At 39.8% G+C, this 18,012-nt stretch overlaps 1 protein-coding gene across 1 annotated transcript in view; it reads left to right on the top strand.

Moving 5' to 3' along the window:
- LOC138024827 (uncharacterized) overlaps window positions 1-13,804 on the top strand; it is a 98,904-nt gene extending 85,100 nt beyond the window's left edge. Inside the window, exons 22-24 of the mRNA XM_068872001.1 lie at window positions 10,549-10,645; window positions 11,652-11,874; window positions 11,998-13,804. Coding sequence (XP_068728102.1) covers window positions 10,549-10,645; window positions 11,652-11,874; window positions 11,998-12,084 — 407 coding nt within the window. The 3' untranslated portion in view covers window positions 12,085-13,804. The remainder of the gene's footprint in view (window positions 1-10,548; window positions 10,646-11,651; window positions 11,875-11,997) is intronic.
- Window positions 13,805-18,012: the final 4,208 nt, after the last annotated feature.

Raw genomic sequence — 18,012 nt, 5'->3', positions numbered from 1 at the left:
ATTTTGCTTCTATGTCACATCTTTGATTTACATAAAAGCAGGGAATGGGTTGGATTAGAATAATTTTGTCCTAACTTAGATAGCTTTGTAGGATATCGCACCACATATCAAGTCTTGTTCGAGCCACGGAATGAAACTGGGAATAAGCTGATGACTAGTTTTAAAAGATACTACTGTCCTGGCATGCGAAATGTGCAGTTTTGGTTTCAGTCCTTAGCTTAAAAGCGTCGCGCATGCTTAAGCTCCGCATTCACGAAGTTACGAGGGATGAGCAACAAAGACGGATTGGCATTTCCAGTGCGTGTTGGCAAAAGGTGCGGTTTTCTCTTCACCGCTGGAAAACCAATTTGAACATTTTTTTTTTAGTGAAAGTCTGTGAGTTTTGTACTCTTGGATCTTCGTCGTGCCAATTAATAGGCAGAAGTCCAATTTATATTTTTACTATTTGTCAGTCTACAGTCCACGAGCCTCTTCTCTTGGCTAGTGTCCAGGGGTAGAATCTTTCTCAAAATATCTTTGTACACAAGTATATTTTCTGGTACTGGTACTTAAGAAAAATGTTGCTAAGACAGCTTTGCCTTTACATAGTCTTTCCTGAATTAGACAAAATGGATTCCAGTAAAAAACTCAGGGATGAATACAATCCACTAAGACCGTGTATATATGTTGTACAGTAAGCCAGAGTCATTAAAGGTTAAAGTAATGTATGTATTCTCCATTGTTATACGTTTTACCTTAGGGATCCCACTTCAAAAAAATAAATTCTCCAAAAAACGGTACCATAAATGTTCAAGTACGAAATGATTAGACATTATTTGATTTTCAAGAATTCATCTCATCCCAAATTTCGATTATTTTGCTAGAAAAGGGATCTGCAACTTTCGTTAACTCCTGGATGCCTTTCGCATCAGGGAAGGCCAATAAACCATTTGTACTGCCGCAGACCAAAATAGATTTTTCATATGTCGTCGTTACTTCACGATAGCCTTAAGTTATCACTTTTCGTTAATTTTTTTTCTTTGTCTTTTCCATTCCATAGAAAAGTATAAAACTTCTTGTTTTCCTCGGACACGAAGTATTGGTCTTATGGCACGGGAGTTGATATTTAATAATAGTTATCTTGCCTACTGAAGTCAACTGATGATCCAAGCACTAAGAAATCATTTTCTTTACTATCTTCTGTAGGAAAAATCATTGCGTAACTGGTGAATTCCACGGTAAATTTTACGCTAAAAACCGATATCGCATGAAGCACAAAGCAGTGAGTGCGATATCGGTTTTTCGAGTGGAATTTACTTTGGAATTCACCAGTTTGGCAATGGATTTTTGTTCAACCGCATGAGTTTTAAAAGAAAACAAGCACACCCTCAGCCAGCGAATGGAAAAGGAAAAAACGATTTCAGTGTCAACTGTCAATGCCCAGAAAATAGGAATCATGCTAAAATTAGGAACCATAAAGAAAACTTTGTCAGTTCAAGGTCCAAAAAAGTTTTACTGATGTACTTTATTCCACTTTATCTCTGAAAACGAGATCATTTTGATTTATTTATAACTTGGCTTGGAACAAGAATCGGCAAAATACGACAATGCAACCAAGAAAGGACGAACAAGATCCGCTTCAACACTTTAGTTACCTTTAGGTGCTTTAAACAAACTTCTGAAAACACAAGCTAGTGAAATTTGAATTCCCCCTAATTTCATTTACGGGAAATCATTGCTATTACGTGTTTATAACATAAGGGCAAAATTTTCTTGTCACTGTCGAGGCACAAACAAACCAGTTGGGCAAACGGATTAAAAAAGCACTTGTTCGCTCGCATTTTAAAGCAAAACAAACAAACAATTCAACTTTATCTTTGTATTCAAAATTGTACAGATAATGGTTATTTAATTCCACTTGACAATAAAAATTCGAGTTTCATTCCTGAAAAAAGAAAAAAACCGATTAAACCACTTTTTAAAAGCATCTGCAAAATGCATCCGCAAAAATAACAAACAGTTTAGTGCCCAAGGAAAGAATTTGTGGAGTAACTTCTTCCACCAAGTATGAGCTATTACTATTCTCAATCCCGTACGATTCCTTCTCTAATTGCCTTTTCACCAAATAAATCCAAAGGATGGTTGTTACTAATAAAATTTCTGCTGCAAGTACAGAAAACAGAATCCCTTCGGCCATTCTCTTCCGATTTCTTCCAGTTAGCATTTTTATTGTGTTCCCATGTGACCAATCGGTGACGAGAACGGATTGGAACCAGCCAGAGCTCTCGATGCTCGGCGCTGGCAAAGAGGATCGCAGCTCTGGGAACGAGAATGCAAAGGGAGCAAAGCCGGGTCCAGGCTCAGCAGTAACATCGAGCTTTCGTATTCCTGTTACTTCGTTACGTACCCTTTATTAAAGCTTAGTTTAGCCTTATCTCGTATATTGTGTTTCAGTATGGGTATCAACTTATCCTACAAACTTGAATCGTATTGTTATACTCTAAAAAAAGTTATTCGTTTTGTTTCCGAAAATCCATTTGATGCTCGCACTGATACTGTTTAGTAAAGAGTTTCAAATCGTGAAGTTTTCCGATATTTACTTGTTTTAAATCGGAAAGTTTACGTACTTTTATAAAATAGGCTTTCTTCCTGACTTATTTAACCAAATTTTTTGAATGACTAATCAAGGTCACTCATATAGTATTAGAAATTCCAAAACTTTCTATTTATTTCCTGTCCGACCGAGTATTGGGCATTTTGCTTTAAGATTTCAGGGTCCAAGATTTTTCAATCAAAGTATACAATAAGCTGCCACTATCTCTCTTTTCAAATTTGCTTTGAAAACATGCATTTCTCCTTTTTCTCCTTAGCTGGTTCTTTACATATAGACATAATTTATTTGTTTATTTATTTTTGCTGCTTTTTGTATATTAAGTGTGTCTTTTTCTGCTTGCTTTATAGTGGAGCTCCAAAGTTAACAAAACATGGTAACCCATCGATGCGAGAAATTTTGATTTTATAGCCATGAAGTCATCGACCGTCCGAACGTACGTACGTACGGCCACCCCTCCATGTGTGCTAATGTGACCAGTATCATGCTAGTTTACAGCATACATCTTTGATATCGGACATCCATGTTTTGATAAATTGACACCTGTGAAAACAAGGTATCCGCTGACCAGTATCACGTGACCATACCGCGGACTCAAGCTTAGAGCTCACAAAGGTCAGCTTTTTTTTTTTAAGTTGATCGCTGACCAGCTACTGGTTTTTAGATTGGATTTTAGGCTCAACCCAGAATGACCCACGTAAGCATAAACGAGGCTTCATTTTCCACGCGCTTTCGGTGGCTACATCAACTATAGTTGTTACAAAGTCAACGCTTTTCGTGTTCAGGTGGAAAACGGTTTGCAAAATGTTTTCTTTGTGCATCTTTCGCTGGTTTCAATCCAGCTTGGCATGATAGCTGTGGTCCACGCTGGCGGCTACGCAGTTATTCAAGTCAAGCATTGGAGGGATATAAACTTAAAGCTGAGCGTTTATTTTTAATTTACCTAGAGCTCCTTTTTTCTCCGTATTGCAATTTTTGGCATATCTTTAGAAGCTCTGATAAGGTAACATGAATTCTGGAGGACCTATGACTAGAACAGAAACGAACGGCGAGCAAAAGAGAACGACAACGATAATAGAGAATACCAGTAATATTGGGAGAAGTTACTCTAAAAATTCTTTCCTTGAGCACTGAACCGTTTGTTATTTTCAAAAAGTTTTTTAATAGGCTTTTGCTTTTGTTCAGGAATGAAAATCGAATTTTTATTGTCAACTGGAATTATATAACAATTATGTGTACCCTTTTGGACATATAGAAAAAGTTGATTTGTTTGTTTGTTTTGCTCTAAAATGTACAAGTGTTTGTTAATTCGTTTGCCCAACTGGTTTTCGATATGCGTCGACAGTAACAAGAAAATTTTGCCCTTATGTTATAAGGGCATATCATTGCATGATCTACGTAGAACTTGTCTCCGCACACGCACATTTTTGGCGTGTCAGTGATTTCCCAGTCATATCTCAACTCTATCGCATCCCTGAATTGCATCCCTGAATTCTCTCTTATTAAGATGGAAGTTCAAGTCTTTGATGGGTCTTACTGTCAGCTCGCTTGGTTCTTGTCGGCAGAGAGGTCTTCACTCGTTTTAGCCTCTCATCCATGCACTCATCCTTCTCCTTACGTGCGCTTATTTGCATTGTTCTAATATCAGATGCATCCAGGGTCTGATGCACGTGCTCCACAATTTGCCTTACTAGGGGACCTGTGACCCTGACGGAAGCCTCGTATTCTTTGGGTGAGGCTCTGACTTGATCTATAAGCCCAAGCCATCCCATGCACACAGAAAGCGCAAGGAGTTCGCCCTCGGTTTCAGTTATTGCGTGATTCGTTATAGATGGTATGAGGACTTCGGTTATCGCACGCTCTAAAGGCTCTAAGAATAATTAAAATCGGGCATTGTCCTTACGAAATACGTTCATCGGTGCCGTAGCCCAAACGTGAACGCTGCATAGCTCGTCTGAGGTTGTGATATGGCGAACTCTGCAAGTTTGGTGACCTGGGTTACCCAGTCTTCTACCTTCTCGCCCACGTACTCTTCATGAAATGACCTCGACCCAACAGCTGCACCTAGATGTTTGTGGCCCTCATGAGGTTTGTCGCCGAATACCTCCATAGCACCATAGCAGCGTGTTCTTTATCAGGTTTAATGATCAACCAGCACTTTTTGCATTAGGGAAGTACCCTAACGCCGGACCACTCTCTGATAGTTCGTCCCACCATTTCCGCACATCTTTAAGCGAGTCACTTCCCGTTGCATCGTCAGCAAACCAACACTGTTTAGCTGCGCATGAGACGTGGAGACCCGTTATCAGTGGTTGGAGACTAATGGTGTACATGCTCATAGCGAGAGGGTCCCCCTGTGTGGTGCCTTCTGCTGATTTAAGTTTTTGGTCACCTATAATAAAGAGCCTCGCAGGCTGCCTGTAAGTGTTAATCGCATAAGTAGCTGTGGTTGGACATAGCGCTCTGGTATTGTGCAACGCAGCGGCTCTGTTCAGGGCATTAAAGGCATTAGAGAGGCGTCAGCAAGAAGAAAAGCATCCGTGTCATCAGCGTCATGAATATTGCACATTGCATGAATGGCCGCCTCACTCCCACCCTTATGGCCTACGCACACCTGCAGCAAGCTTGCATCGACGACATCGGGCTTTGTTACTCTCATCACGCACTTCGCAATTATCCTCCGTATTACTTCACCAATCCCAATCGGCCGGACCGCGCCCTCTTCTTTGTCTAATGGAATCAGACGATTGGCTAATATTGCCTCGATGCTAAGAGGGTCAATATATTCTGTGCACAATCGTCTGGTCATTGTAGCTATAGCTGTACACAGATCTAACCCAGATTTCTTGAAAGATTTGCACGCAAGCATTCTCCTAAAGCCATTAGCGTCTACACCCGAAGGTCCGCCAGAAGCGTATTCCTTAAAGCAACATCACGAACCATATCCCCATTGATCTTGTAGTACACTGTACCTGGAACGTCTTCGATTGGGCCAAAGAATAGAGAACGTAGGAAGGCGTCCTGTGCTGCAGGGTGCTTTTCCTTAATTTGTCTTATGACATGTCTTCGCTTAAGGACAGAATATTCCCGTGGTCTCCATCGCTGAGGTATCGCAAGGCTGAATTAATTTAGCCTGTTATGACAAGGTTTGCAAAAAAATTTGCTTTATTGGGTGGATAGCTCTACGGGAGTTGGTAAGACGCTTTTGGATCATCCGCCTTTCACGCACCAGGACATCTATTTCGCCCTCTTTCCACAATGCCAGACGTTTAGCCAGGTACTCTTGGTGCTCCTTCGCCTTAGATTTCTGGCTCGGTTTTTGCAACCCAACAGCGAGGAGGACAATAGCTGCTTTAAGGACGGTGCCTACTAATTTAAAGGTATTTTTGCGCGGTTTTATGAATATGCGGCAAAAGCAGATCTCAACAAGTGAAATTAAAATCCAAAAAGAAAATTGGGGGTAACCATGCATTTTTCAAAGATCATTAATCAACAATATTAGCAAAAAGCTTTAAAATACAAAGCAATCTATGGCGTTCCTTTCCAAATTAAGGCTTAATTATCTCTGAAAAATGCATGGTTACCCCAATTTTCTTTTTGGATACCAAGAGCACTTGCTAATTTCTGCTTTCTCCTCATAAATTGAAACCGCGCAAAAATATCCGTGCATTAGTAAGCACTACCGATATGAAATCCGAGTATTTTAGGCACTGTCCTTGAGAGCAATGTGTTGCATTTCTGACCCATTGCTTCAATCGTTTGTGTGCTGTGTTAATTTATCAATGAAATCTTTTCTGTTTTCCCATAGGGGACAAGAAAAGTGTTCTTCCGCCATTTTGTAATCTCGTTATAGGCATTGTCAATGGTCGACGCGTTGACTGTTATTGTTCTTCCATCACTATGTCGGCCCCAAATAAATGAAGACGGCGTGTTAATGGCTTTGTATTCCGGCAAGCTCCCTGGCATCCTGTCCGACGCATTTTCAAATGTTGAGTAGTCACGCTCCTCTGTCAGCCCCGCTTTGGGTAATGCAGATGTATGCAAATCCAGTATTGTCTGATTATGATTTTGGCTTTGCTGGTCACCATTGTTTTGATTTCGATTGTCATGAAGCCCTCCGCAAGAAATCGTGTTATCCGCAATATTAGACGTGGGCTGAGTTGTGTCCAAGACAGATTCTTTCATGCCAGTCGCTCTCGAAACATTTACAATAGCATGGATTAAGCCCTCCTGATTCTTTTCCAGCCACGAAGCTTGATCTCTTAGATTTTTCTCTTTAACACCAAGATGTTCATATCCTTTCTCGTCCCATAGTTCCTTCATAATCTTGATGTAACCTTTCTTCCTGCCATTGATATTACACAGTGCATTATCAGATGCAGCCAAAACCTGTGCTTGTCGTTTACACTCTAGAACGTCTCTGTTCATTTGTTCAGTCCATTTCACTTTTGGTTTCCTCGACATTGTGTAATCGGTTGATGCTTTGGCTCTTCAGTAGTTTCGTGGTTTAGAAGCACTTAAATCTTGACTTATGAGGCTAATAATGATAATGATAATGATAATGATAATGATAATGATGATGATGATGATGATGATAATAAACTTAATTAAATTCTTCAACAATGGCTTTTCAGATCAAATGTTTTCAATATAAAACGTTGCCATGTACAGATCTAAGAAGTGTAATACAAAATAACAATGGTAGACACATTTAAAAAGCATTTCCTTAAACGATCTTATAAAGACATTTAAATGTAGGATATTTCTCACGTCATCAGGTACGTTATTCCAAATTGTAGAAGCTCTATAGACGAAGCTACGCTGACCTGTTTCGGATTTACACAAAGGAGTGTAAAGGAGTGTATTCCTTGTATTACTTGAGTGAACGTTTGATCGACGAATCAGTTTATCACTAAGATATTTAGGTGCTAAACCGTTCATAAACGTAAACATCATCGTGCCATCTTTAAGCTTGACTATAGTTTCGACAGCGTAACTCCTTAAAATTTGGTTGAATATGGTCGTACTTCCTTGATAATGTGATAATGCGTGCACCAAAGTCCTGGACCTTCTGTAGCTTAGGAATATTCTTCTTAGACGTACTACCCATACACAGGAGCATTAGAAGAGTCTACTAAATATTAGAGCGTTAATTATACTGGAAAGAGTCTTTCTGTCTTTCATGCGATTGATTTGGCTAAGGCTTGCAATACATTTAGAGTTGAATCGATAACAACACCCAAATCCTTAGCAGTAGGCACCGGCAACAGTTCTTTACCAAGAAGCGGTGCTTTGAAATTACTTGGCAAGCATGTGACGTGTTCCAAATACTGGTAACTTAGTCTTATTGGGATTTATTAAAAGACTGTTTGAACAACATTAGGTAGCGATGTTTTTAGGTCTACTGAATGCTGAGCCATAGCGGTCTTAGGTCTAAGTGGAAGTGTTAAATAAAATTTTGAATCGTCCACATACGATTCCACAGAGCATACTCTTGGAATTCCAGGAAGGTCATTGATATAATTGTTAAACAATGTTGTTCCGAGAATCAAGCCCTGTGGAACACTCTGTCCCATTGTATTGTGTGATAAATGAGTACCAATGCGAACTGACTGACATCTGACTTTTAAACCATTCGATAGAACGTTTTGATACGCCAAGAGTCCGTAGTTTACAGAGCAGTATGTTGTGGTCCAGATTATCAAGGGCCTTGGAAATATCTAATAGTACTAGCGCAGTAAGACATTTGCTATCAATTGCGCCAAAGATCATTTCTGTTATAAAGATGTTAAATGTTTCTGTGGAATGCAGCTTTTTATTTCCGCTTTGGTAGATTGCAAGACGTGACATATACTCCATAAGTTGGTTTAAAGCTGCTCGCTCACGGATTTTTGAGACTGCTGGCAGCAGAGAAACTGGACGATTATTATTAGCTATTTCATGGTCTCCTTCTTTTAATAAAGGAAAAACTTTCGATTCCTTCCACTTTTCCGGAAACACAGACGCCAGCAGTGAAGAATTATCTAGTTCAGTTATCACATGTAAGCTCATGTAGAATTGTGGGCATCTTTGACGACTGACATTGAGACTTTGTCCCATCCTTGTGTCTTGTTCGATGGAAAAGACTGAACAATTTTACGTAATTCATGTCACGTCATAGGATGAAAGTAACATTCATCTGACTCATGAATGCTTATTGAAGGTAAGTTAGACTCAGTCAGCGGTATAATGTTTTCATTGGCGATTTTCTTGGCGTCAAAAGACTCATTAACTCCCTCTGTGGTGAAAAATTTGTTGAAATCATTAGCTAGAGACTTAATATCCCTAGTATATACTGCGTTTGACACCTTCCGAGGAAGACTATTCCTGATGGTTTTCCACATGGACTGTTTATTTTTATTTTCGATCTCCTTTTTAATATAGTCTCTTTTGGCTTCTCTCAACTTTAATTTCACCATTTCGCGAGATGAACGGTACCTTTCCCAGTCTCCCGCTAAACCAGAAATACTGGCCAGCTTGTGAAAGTTGATTTCGTAAAACAGTGCTCAATACATAGAAGTAAAGCGAAGTATATATGGAAGAAAAAAACAAATAAACTACAGTGTATGTAAATTGTTTTCCCCCCTCTGGCAAAAGAAGTGAAAGTGAAATGATGAAAATTTAAAGTTATTTGAACTCAATTTAGGCAATTGCTTAGATTGCGTTCATAACTGCGAGGATCATAGCTTTATTTGATTTCATATCCGCACTTCAATATATGATTCATTTCATAAATCATTTCGTTCGTCAGTTCATCTATCCCGGGAACATTTGAACGCACAAATGACCAACCCCAACATCAGTGGCTTCATAGCTCAGTTGGTTGGAGCGTTGCACCAGCATCGCGAGGTTGCGAGTTCAAACCCCTGAATGTTTCAGGCTTCTGTACGCAATTGATTTGAAACTGCGAGGATCAAAGCTTCGTTTGTTTAAAGTTAATTCTTGCAAGAAATGGTTGTGACATATGTCCCTGCCGAACAACCCATCCGGGCCTAGAAGTTTGCTTAACTCTTGAAGTAACTCGGGGACAGGGATTCTCTAAAACATCAAAAATTAATGTAGTATCATTGTCATTTTGGCTAGTTTTTACCTCGTGGTTATTTGAAAAGATACCGCTTCTGCTTGTGTGCTATTTGAAATTTATTTTTCCATCACCTACGCGTAAAGGATACGGTGGAATTGGACAGCCCTTTATGACACCTCAAAAATTTAATGAGAGAGCAAAGGGGGAAGGAAGGAAGGCTGGCTGGACAGGCTGACTGACAACTGGATGGACTCATGCTCTGAGTGGTTGGATAAGTAATTTAACTAAGAAGTGTGAAAAGTCTGGCCGTCTATTGATCTAGCTGGCAGACGCACCAACTGGCTGTTTGTCCAACTGTCTATCTGGGTGACAGACCGACTGACTGATTGACTGACTCACTGCATTTACAAACGAAGGAAGGTCAAGGTTGGCCGTCCAGCTGGGTGGTTAACTAGCCGACTAGATGAGTCACTGAAAGACCGGATGTCTGACAACAATGTCTGGCAACATTCACTAGCAGACTGTCGGACTGAATGAGTAAACAAACAAGGGAATCAGCCAAGTCTGACCGCCCAACTAGTTTAAGCAACCGTCCAAAGGACTCACTACACACACAATTTGAGTGGTTAACCTTTAGTTGTTGAATAACTGACTGACTGACTGAACAAGGGTCGAAACCAAAGAAGTTAGTCTGATGTATGAATGGATCAAAACGAACATTATGCTTGTTACCATATCTAAATGTGCACTTTCTTATTATTTACGGTGAAGTTCAACAGTTATAAAATCTTGTTTCAAAATTATATTGGCTTGATTTCGGGTTTTCTCAGTAGAAAGCCTCGCTTTGTTCATGTGGTGTACATGTCTCGAGACATTTCGTGCTAATAATTTACAGGGGGCTCACCTTACGCTATGCTGAACCACAAACAGCTCTTGGAGAGTTTGAAGAGAGGTTACAGACTGGAAAAACCAGACATGTGCACAAACCATGTGTAAGTCCCTACACAAATATCCAAAAATATGCCCTAAAGATCTATACAGAAATTTCCATTTTTTCCCTGAAAACCCCTCCAAAAATATCTAAATATCCCAAAAATTTTCTAAAAATCCCTAAATATCCCAAACTTTTCTAAAAATGTCTGCCTCACTATTTTTTCGAGACGACCTTTCTTTTTCGAGTGGCACTGGGCTCTACGTCATCTTCTATAAAAATTGAACTCACTGAAGCTTCACTTGGCTCCTCCGCCATGTTTGAAACTTGCTTCCCTTGGAATGATGGGATGCATGATCCAGTTAGTAAACAATGGGAAAAAACCATCATTTTATAGGACGTTTAACTAAAGCCGCAAAGAAAATAGAACAAATTTTCTTCAAAACCATCTAAAATCCTCCACAAATCCCATTTAATTCTATTTGTCCACAAAATTTCTAAAAATTATCCTGATGCTCCAAAAATCCTACAAAATAATCCGGCTATTTGTGTCTGGGCCTACACCAAACATTACATGAGACCATTTTAACAGAGGTCTGGTACAAACGGTCAAAGGAGCAATGTTCAGAATTTCATGTTGAGAGTGAATTGTTTGATCCATTTTCATGCATCCGTTTCATGATCTATTTACATCCGTCTTGTAAAACACGAAATGCTTCAAGATAACTACTAAGCTAATTGCCAGGTAACAAAGTTGAAATTTGTCACGACGCCATTGAAAAGTGATCTGTTGAATCGGGCCTCACAGAAATCAAAGATGTACAAAACTACTGGTTTGGCCTTAGTTTCCTATTCCTCTGACTCACACTTCCTGAACGACGCAAGAATTGAATGGACCTACAACAATTACATGGATTTCCGAAAACTTCGTATAAAAGCGTTTGGGTATTTTATTACAGGTAGAACTACAAAACATGTCCTATTCAGAAAACAGTGTTAGCAGGTTATATGAAGATCATCAATTTTCCTACAAAGAAAAAGAAAACTCATTTTTGTTCATGTTTAAGGTACGCCTTAATGACAGACTGTTGGAACCAGGACCCAGATGAACGGCCAAGCTTTCAGCGGCTGTATAGGAGACTTGACGATATGCTGGATGAGCAAGAGGACTACTTTGACTTTGGCAAAAAGGACGAATCGAAATATTATTATCGGACACAGGAGTCAAAGACGGCAGAAGTTGACGAACTTGACAACCTCGATGTCGTACATCTACCGCATGTGATCATTGTGAGTTTTGAAATAGGAGCTTCTTGCAATTGTAAACTTGTGCTTGGCCTTGCACGACAGATCTAAGTTTGTGCAATGAAATTACCTTCAAACTGTATACTATCATACCTTTGATCTTCGCAGGGGTCAAATGAAGCAGAAGCTGATGAACCAGTCAAAATCCAAGTTGAAAAACCACAGGATGTGTCGAAGGCAAGTCTTATCATATGACATCTAAGATGCACGGCGATGACTCGTGAAACTCGTTAAACCGACTTTGATCTCATTGTTAGTAGAGACCGGACACATCAAAAGCTTAACAAACAGGAAAATCACCAGGTTGCCATGTGTCCATGGCAAGTCTATGAAATGAATGATTTCCGCTTGTCAACAAATGCGTGGCCTAGCATAACACAGCTATGAATATTTTTAGTTGAAGTAACTTATCAGAAAAAGCTATTAGCTTAGCAATATAAACCTTGTTCTTAGTTTTTTAGATTTTGGATAGCCATTGTAGTCAGATTGCTCTTAAGCTATTTATTTATTACTTATTTATTCATTTATTAACATTACACTGTCTAAGAAAGACCAATCAACAAAGAGATTGCCCACGGTCCGGCTCATGTTCATTCAGAGAGCAGCAGGTTTTAACAAGTTAAAGCTTAAAGATCTTCCTTGTCTTGACTTTGTTTGGAAAATAACTAGCCTCGATTTCCGCCGCTCACTCAAGTTCGGGTATCCTCCCGGCGAAGAGATGGCTGGACGCGTGAGCAATAGATTGTGTCTGTGACGTAAATTCAAAATATAATTTATGCAAAGTTAACAGTTGCTGGGAAATGGCGTTAGACATCTCAAAACATTTACTTTCATAAAACAGTAATAACATAACACTGCGTAAAACGTTTCTGTGAAGTTTTCAGATGATGTGAGCTTGAGTTTGTGGTTAAATGGTCAATATAATGTGAGTTTGAATTCAACCAGCCATCATCAACAAAATCACTCTTGGCAGGTTCAGATCTCTTAGTCGGCCTCATCGGTCTGCCACCAATAAACTCGGCAGTAAACTCAGTTGGTCTTGAGGAATTTTACTTGCTCTTGAAATGGTGGTGGACAAAACAAAGACCCAAAATCTATGGACTACCCAAGGCTACCCTAAAATTAACATTGAACATACCTTGTTTATTTTTGTCCATACGGCCTGTCATGAAATTTCTTTTTTTTCTTTTTCCCTTTCACGTTTAGCTTTTTAGTTGTCGTGGTGCCATATTGTAGTTCGTTAAAATTTACTATATTGCCGATAAGCGTCATTTTAATTCCTTGGAGTAGAGTGCTACCTCTCTTAGTGTTAATGAACTTCTCTGTGTTGTTATGTAGTCACGTAAAATGCATACTGTAATTTTAATAAATTAGTGAAACTATATATTTGTAAAAGACGTGGCGTTGGCGGCCAGTTGGAGAAGAAGGTAACGAGAAAGTTAAGGTTTGGATAGTGAGAGCACAAGGGAAAGGCACAGAAAGAGAGAACGAAGAGTGAAAAGACACCACTAAGACCTACTGGTGGGAGCTGTTTTGAATAAAAGACGAGACCCATTTGTCTGCAGAAGCAGCAGTGGGAACAGCAGTAGCAACAGGGCTAAGAAAAGCAAAAGCAACTACAAGATAGTGCAGAAGTGTCGATCGAAAGGAAGAGTCGAGAAAAGCAAAAGCAACGGAAGAATTAGTACAAACGTGTGGATGAAATTGTCATGGAACAGCGGCTTGTTGGTTTCTTTATTGGTGTCTTTGACTTTAAGAGGAGCTGCGTAGAAATGAATTTTAGTATTTCAGTTTAAGGCCATTTGTAGTAGCAGTAAGATTAAGAATAGTTTTGTTATTTTCTCTCGCAGACTTTTTACCCTAAGTACCTTTATTTTGTAATCTTGTAATTCGTAATAAATTAGTCATTAGCATACACCTTTTTGTTTATGACGTTTCTTGCAAGATCGAGGGAAGGGGTTTGGTATTTTTCTGTCCTTTCTTTTCTTTTTTTGTTTTCCCCAATGGAGTCTCCTTGGCTATCGTCACACGGCCACATGCTTCTAACTCAGGAATTACACTGGTCTCACAACAATTATCGAAAGCTAACCTTTTTAAAATCGGTGTTTAGACTTAAACACTGTTGATTAACGCCGTTTAAAATGGGTGTTTCAGGCTTATGCACAATTTGAGACTTTAGGCTTATTCATTCCAAATAGTATTTTTAGGGGAGTCCATTTGGGTATACGTAGGCTATCGGGAAAGTCCATGCCCTGGGGGTCAGGGTTTTGTCTACGACCTCTTGCATTAGCGACGTCTGAGGAGAATTGCAATAGCAATGGATTGGAAAGTAGTATTTTTCCCTTGGCGCCAACTGGAAAAGTAGTGAAGTTTCCGAACCCAGGCGGTAGAAAACGACACAAAAACATTTTCCAGCTTATCGAACACTTTCCTTTGTGGAAATCTTGGAAGTTTCCCACTCTGAAAGCACTGTAAAGCTCGAAAAAGAATACCTTCTCAGCCACAATTTCAACATTTCCTATAAAAATATAATTTATCCCTCCTCGATTTGAGCAGGGGTCTCTAATTGGCAGAGATCAACAATGACACACCTCACGCGTCCAGCCGTGGGGTTGGGAGTGAGCAATTTCAACATTTCAACATTTCCTATAGAAAACATAATTTATGCCTACTCGATTTGAGCAGGAAAGTCTCTGATTGGCGGAGATCAACAATGGCACACTTCACGCGTCCAGTCGTGAGGTTGGGAGTGAGCGCTGGCTCATTTCTCGAAACAGCGGCTGGTAATCGATCCTAGCCATTAACCAGAAGGAAAGGAACAGAAGCTCGGACTCTTAATCATAGCCCCAGGCACACTCCCCGCCATCTAATGGTCCACTTAGCTCAAATGAACACAATGGTGCGCTCCTAGCCAGTTAAGGCAAGTTTACTTGCACTGTTCACGAGAGGAAGCTCAGACCAGAGTTTTTCCGTGCTCCGTTTTTTCGTGATTGCTTTTGCTGCATAAGTTAGCTTGCCTAAGTCAGCCAATTATGAAACACGTTTAAAAGCTGCAATTACGGCTAGGACATACTAATCGTCATCATCATCATCATCATAATATATTTCCCTATTTTAATAGTTCATTTCTTCTAGTTTTTTGGGGAGGGTCGCACCTCTTGTTGAACACTATATTTCATTGGCTGTATAGTGTCGTACATTCTATTTTTTCTGCCAAATCCATTGTTATCTTTGTTCGTTCTATTGTTCTTCTGGCCAATCCTGAAGCCCGTTCAATTTGGTACCAGACAACCCCTTTTTTGTTGGCAATCCGTTGTCCTCGGCATTCCACCATGTACAAGTACAAGGAAAGGTTACGTTTATACAAACGTTGACCGTGTAGCACTTATATTTTAAACAGAGTTAACTGAATAGAGTGTAATGTGAAGTGCTAGATTTCAATCCCATATGAACCATGTGAGCGTTAGCCCTACAGATGGAAATAGGCCCACACAAGGACAGCGAAAAACTCTGACCAGGGTGGGAATTGAACCCACGACCTTCGGGTTAGATCTCCGCCGCTCTACCGACTGAGCTACAAGGTCAGACGGGAGCAGGCCGTGGGAAGTGAAGATGTTAAAGTCACGGCAATGAACATGTACAAGTACAAGGAAAGGTTACGTTTATACAAACGTTGACCGTGTAGCACATATTTTAAACAGAGTTAACTGAATAGAGTGTAATGTGAAGTGCTAGATTTCAATGCCATGTGAACCATGTGAGCGTTAGCCCTACAGATGGAAATGAGCCCACACAAGGACAGAGAAAAACTCTGACCAGGGTGGGAATTGAACCCACGACCTTCGGGTTAGATCTCCGCCGCTCTACCGACTGAGCTACAAGGTCAGACGGGAGCAGGCCGTGGGAAGTGAAGATGTTAAAGTCACGGCAATGAACATGTACAAGTACAAGGAAAGGTTACGTTTATACAAACGTTGACCGTGTAGCACTTATATTTTAAACAGAGTTAACTGAATAGAGTGTAATGTGAAGTGCTAGATTTCAATCCCATATGAACCATGTGAGCGTTAGCCCTACACAAGGACAGAGAAAAACTCTGACCAGGGTGGTCACGTCTTTAGAAAAATAATTTCTGAGTGCTTGTAATTGGAGAATCCAGGTACGAGCTAATACTTAAATTCACCTTAAGAACGAATTTACCTGCTAAGCATTTCAAACTTCAATCCACGTCACAAATGTTCGTATTTAGATGTACGCCTAATTTTGATATCTAATACTGAGTGACCCCTTAATTCTGAGCTTCTTGCCACCTGTTTGAAAGAACAAGGTATGTTTCAGGGTTCGCATACTATCCAGGTTATTTAGGGTTCATGCAGCTGATAATTTCTCCTTGTTCAGCGGAGTTTAGGGGACACTTTATGATTTTAATAGTCCAGTTCAAGGCTCCATGACAGCTGAATAAAAATACTGAGGATGCATTTTTACAGAGTTAGCCTCCATCTCATCCAAATACCGGCAGGAAGGTGGCTGAACTTGAAAACTGAACAATAGACAGAGTGATAAACAAGTCATCTTCTCGCTGGAATTTGTGAATATATTCCGAATCACTTCAGGTGGAGCCTAACTCTGTAAACATGCGTCCTCAGTGTTTTTATTCAGCGGTCATAGAGAGCTTGAAACTGTACAATTGTCTGCATTTCTAGAAACGAGTGATGTCAAAGTTGTACGGAAGAGCAATAGGCCATTTCCGAGTTCACGTATGTCTCCTCTTCAAAGCGAGTCTAAGTGCGAAGTTTTTGTGATGGTTATTAGTTCTACTTTACATATGAATGAAAACTAATTTTCATAACAAAACCTTTGCACTTAGACTCGCTTTGAAGAGGAGGCAGACATGAACTCGGAAGTGGCCTATAGAACACTGCGCTTACCAAGATCGGCGTGCATCTAAATATGTGTGCATTTCTGGATATATCAGATCTGTTACTTTCTGGGTTTTCTCTTTCCCTGGGATACAATTTTGACTTCATATTTTGTCACAGCAAAGCTTCTACCGAGACCCCAATCAGTCTAAGGACTTGGTTAACCATTTAAAAACTGTCTTCAAAGCAAAATTGTAAGGTATTGGCCTTGAAAAGCCTTGGAACTTGTAGAAAAATACACCTATTCCAAAACAGCCGCCATTTTGGTATTCTTTTGTTTTCATGCAAATTGGCCCCTATAGCCTCGTTCAAGGTTAAACATTCTGAAATGGTCTGAAAGCGAGGCCATAAGGACTAATTGTTATGGAAACAAAGGAATACGAAAATTGAGGCCATTTTGGAATAAGTTGTATGAACATCTTCAGCGTATTCTCGGCAAACAAGAAAAAAAAAAAAGAAAACAAGAATAGTTAGCTCATAAGTAAACAAGCCAAGCCATATATTAGAAATAGCTATAGGTCTTGGCATTTTGGAGAAAAGGAGCACATAATGATAAGAATTATAAATCAATTCCTTAATTTATGTAATTTTTATAAAAGTGCAAGCTGCACTTGAACTATGTTCTCCATTACGTCGAAGATAGTGCATTGGCATAACAGTAGTAGAGTTATTTGAGTTTGTAAAGAAGGATGGTACAGTATACGTAGCTTCTATGGTGCAATAGGTGGGCTGGTCGGTTGGAGAAGTGAAATAACAAAAAAGGATCAAAATAATTAATATCAGATAACAGGAAAGGAGATTGTTATCAGTGGAGGTGAACTGGGAGAGGACAATGGTAAGACGGATTGGTTGGGGAAATGGTACAAGTTGCCAGGGAAAAAGAAACTTTTCTAGGCACCTGGGAGGGAGGCTAACACAGCAGTAGGAAAGGCCCAGAATGAGAAAAAAAAAGTTTCCACAATACCTTGCCTTTGTTACTACTGAGGACGCCAACATCACCTTTGTGTGGCCGAAGGCCGGCACCGAAAAAGGTTCTAATTACAGAAATACGATTACTACTGTATGCACTTTCTGACCCACACTCGCTGGGACCGAAAAAAAACACCCAATTAAAGAAATACGTTTTGTTATATATACAATGGAGCTTTAGGACCCTCTGCTAGAACTGCTTGGAGACGGAAGTTTGATTCCAGGGTTCGAAAGA

Source organism: Montipora capricornis, chromosome 11 (assembly GCF_036669925.1).
Source record: "Montipora capricornis isolate CH-2021 chromosome 11, ASM3666992v2, whole genome shotgun sequence".
Taxonomy (NCBI): domain Eukaryota; kingdom Metazoa; phylum Cnidaria; class Anthozoa; order Scleractinia; family Acroporidae; genus Montipora; species Montipora capricornis.
This window is presented reverse-complemented; position numbering and strand designations above follow the sequence as displayed.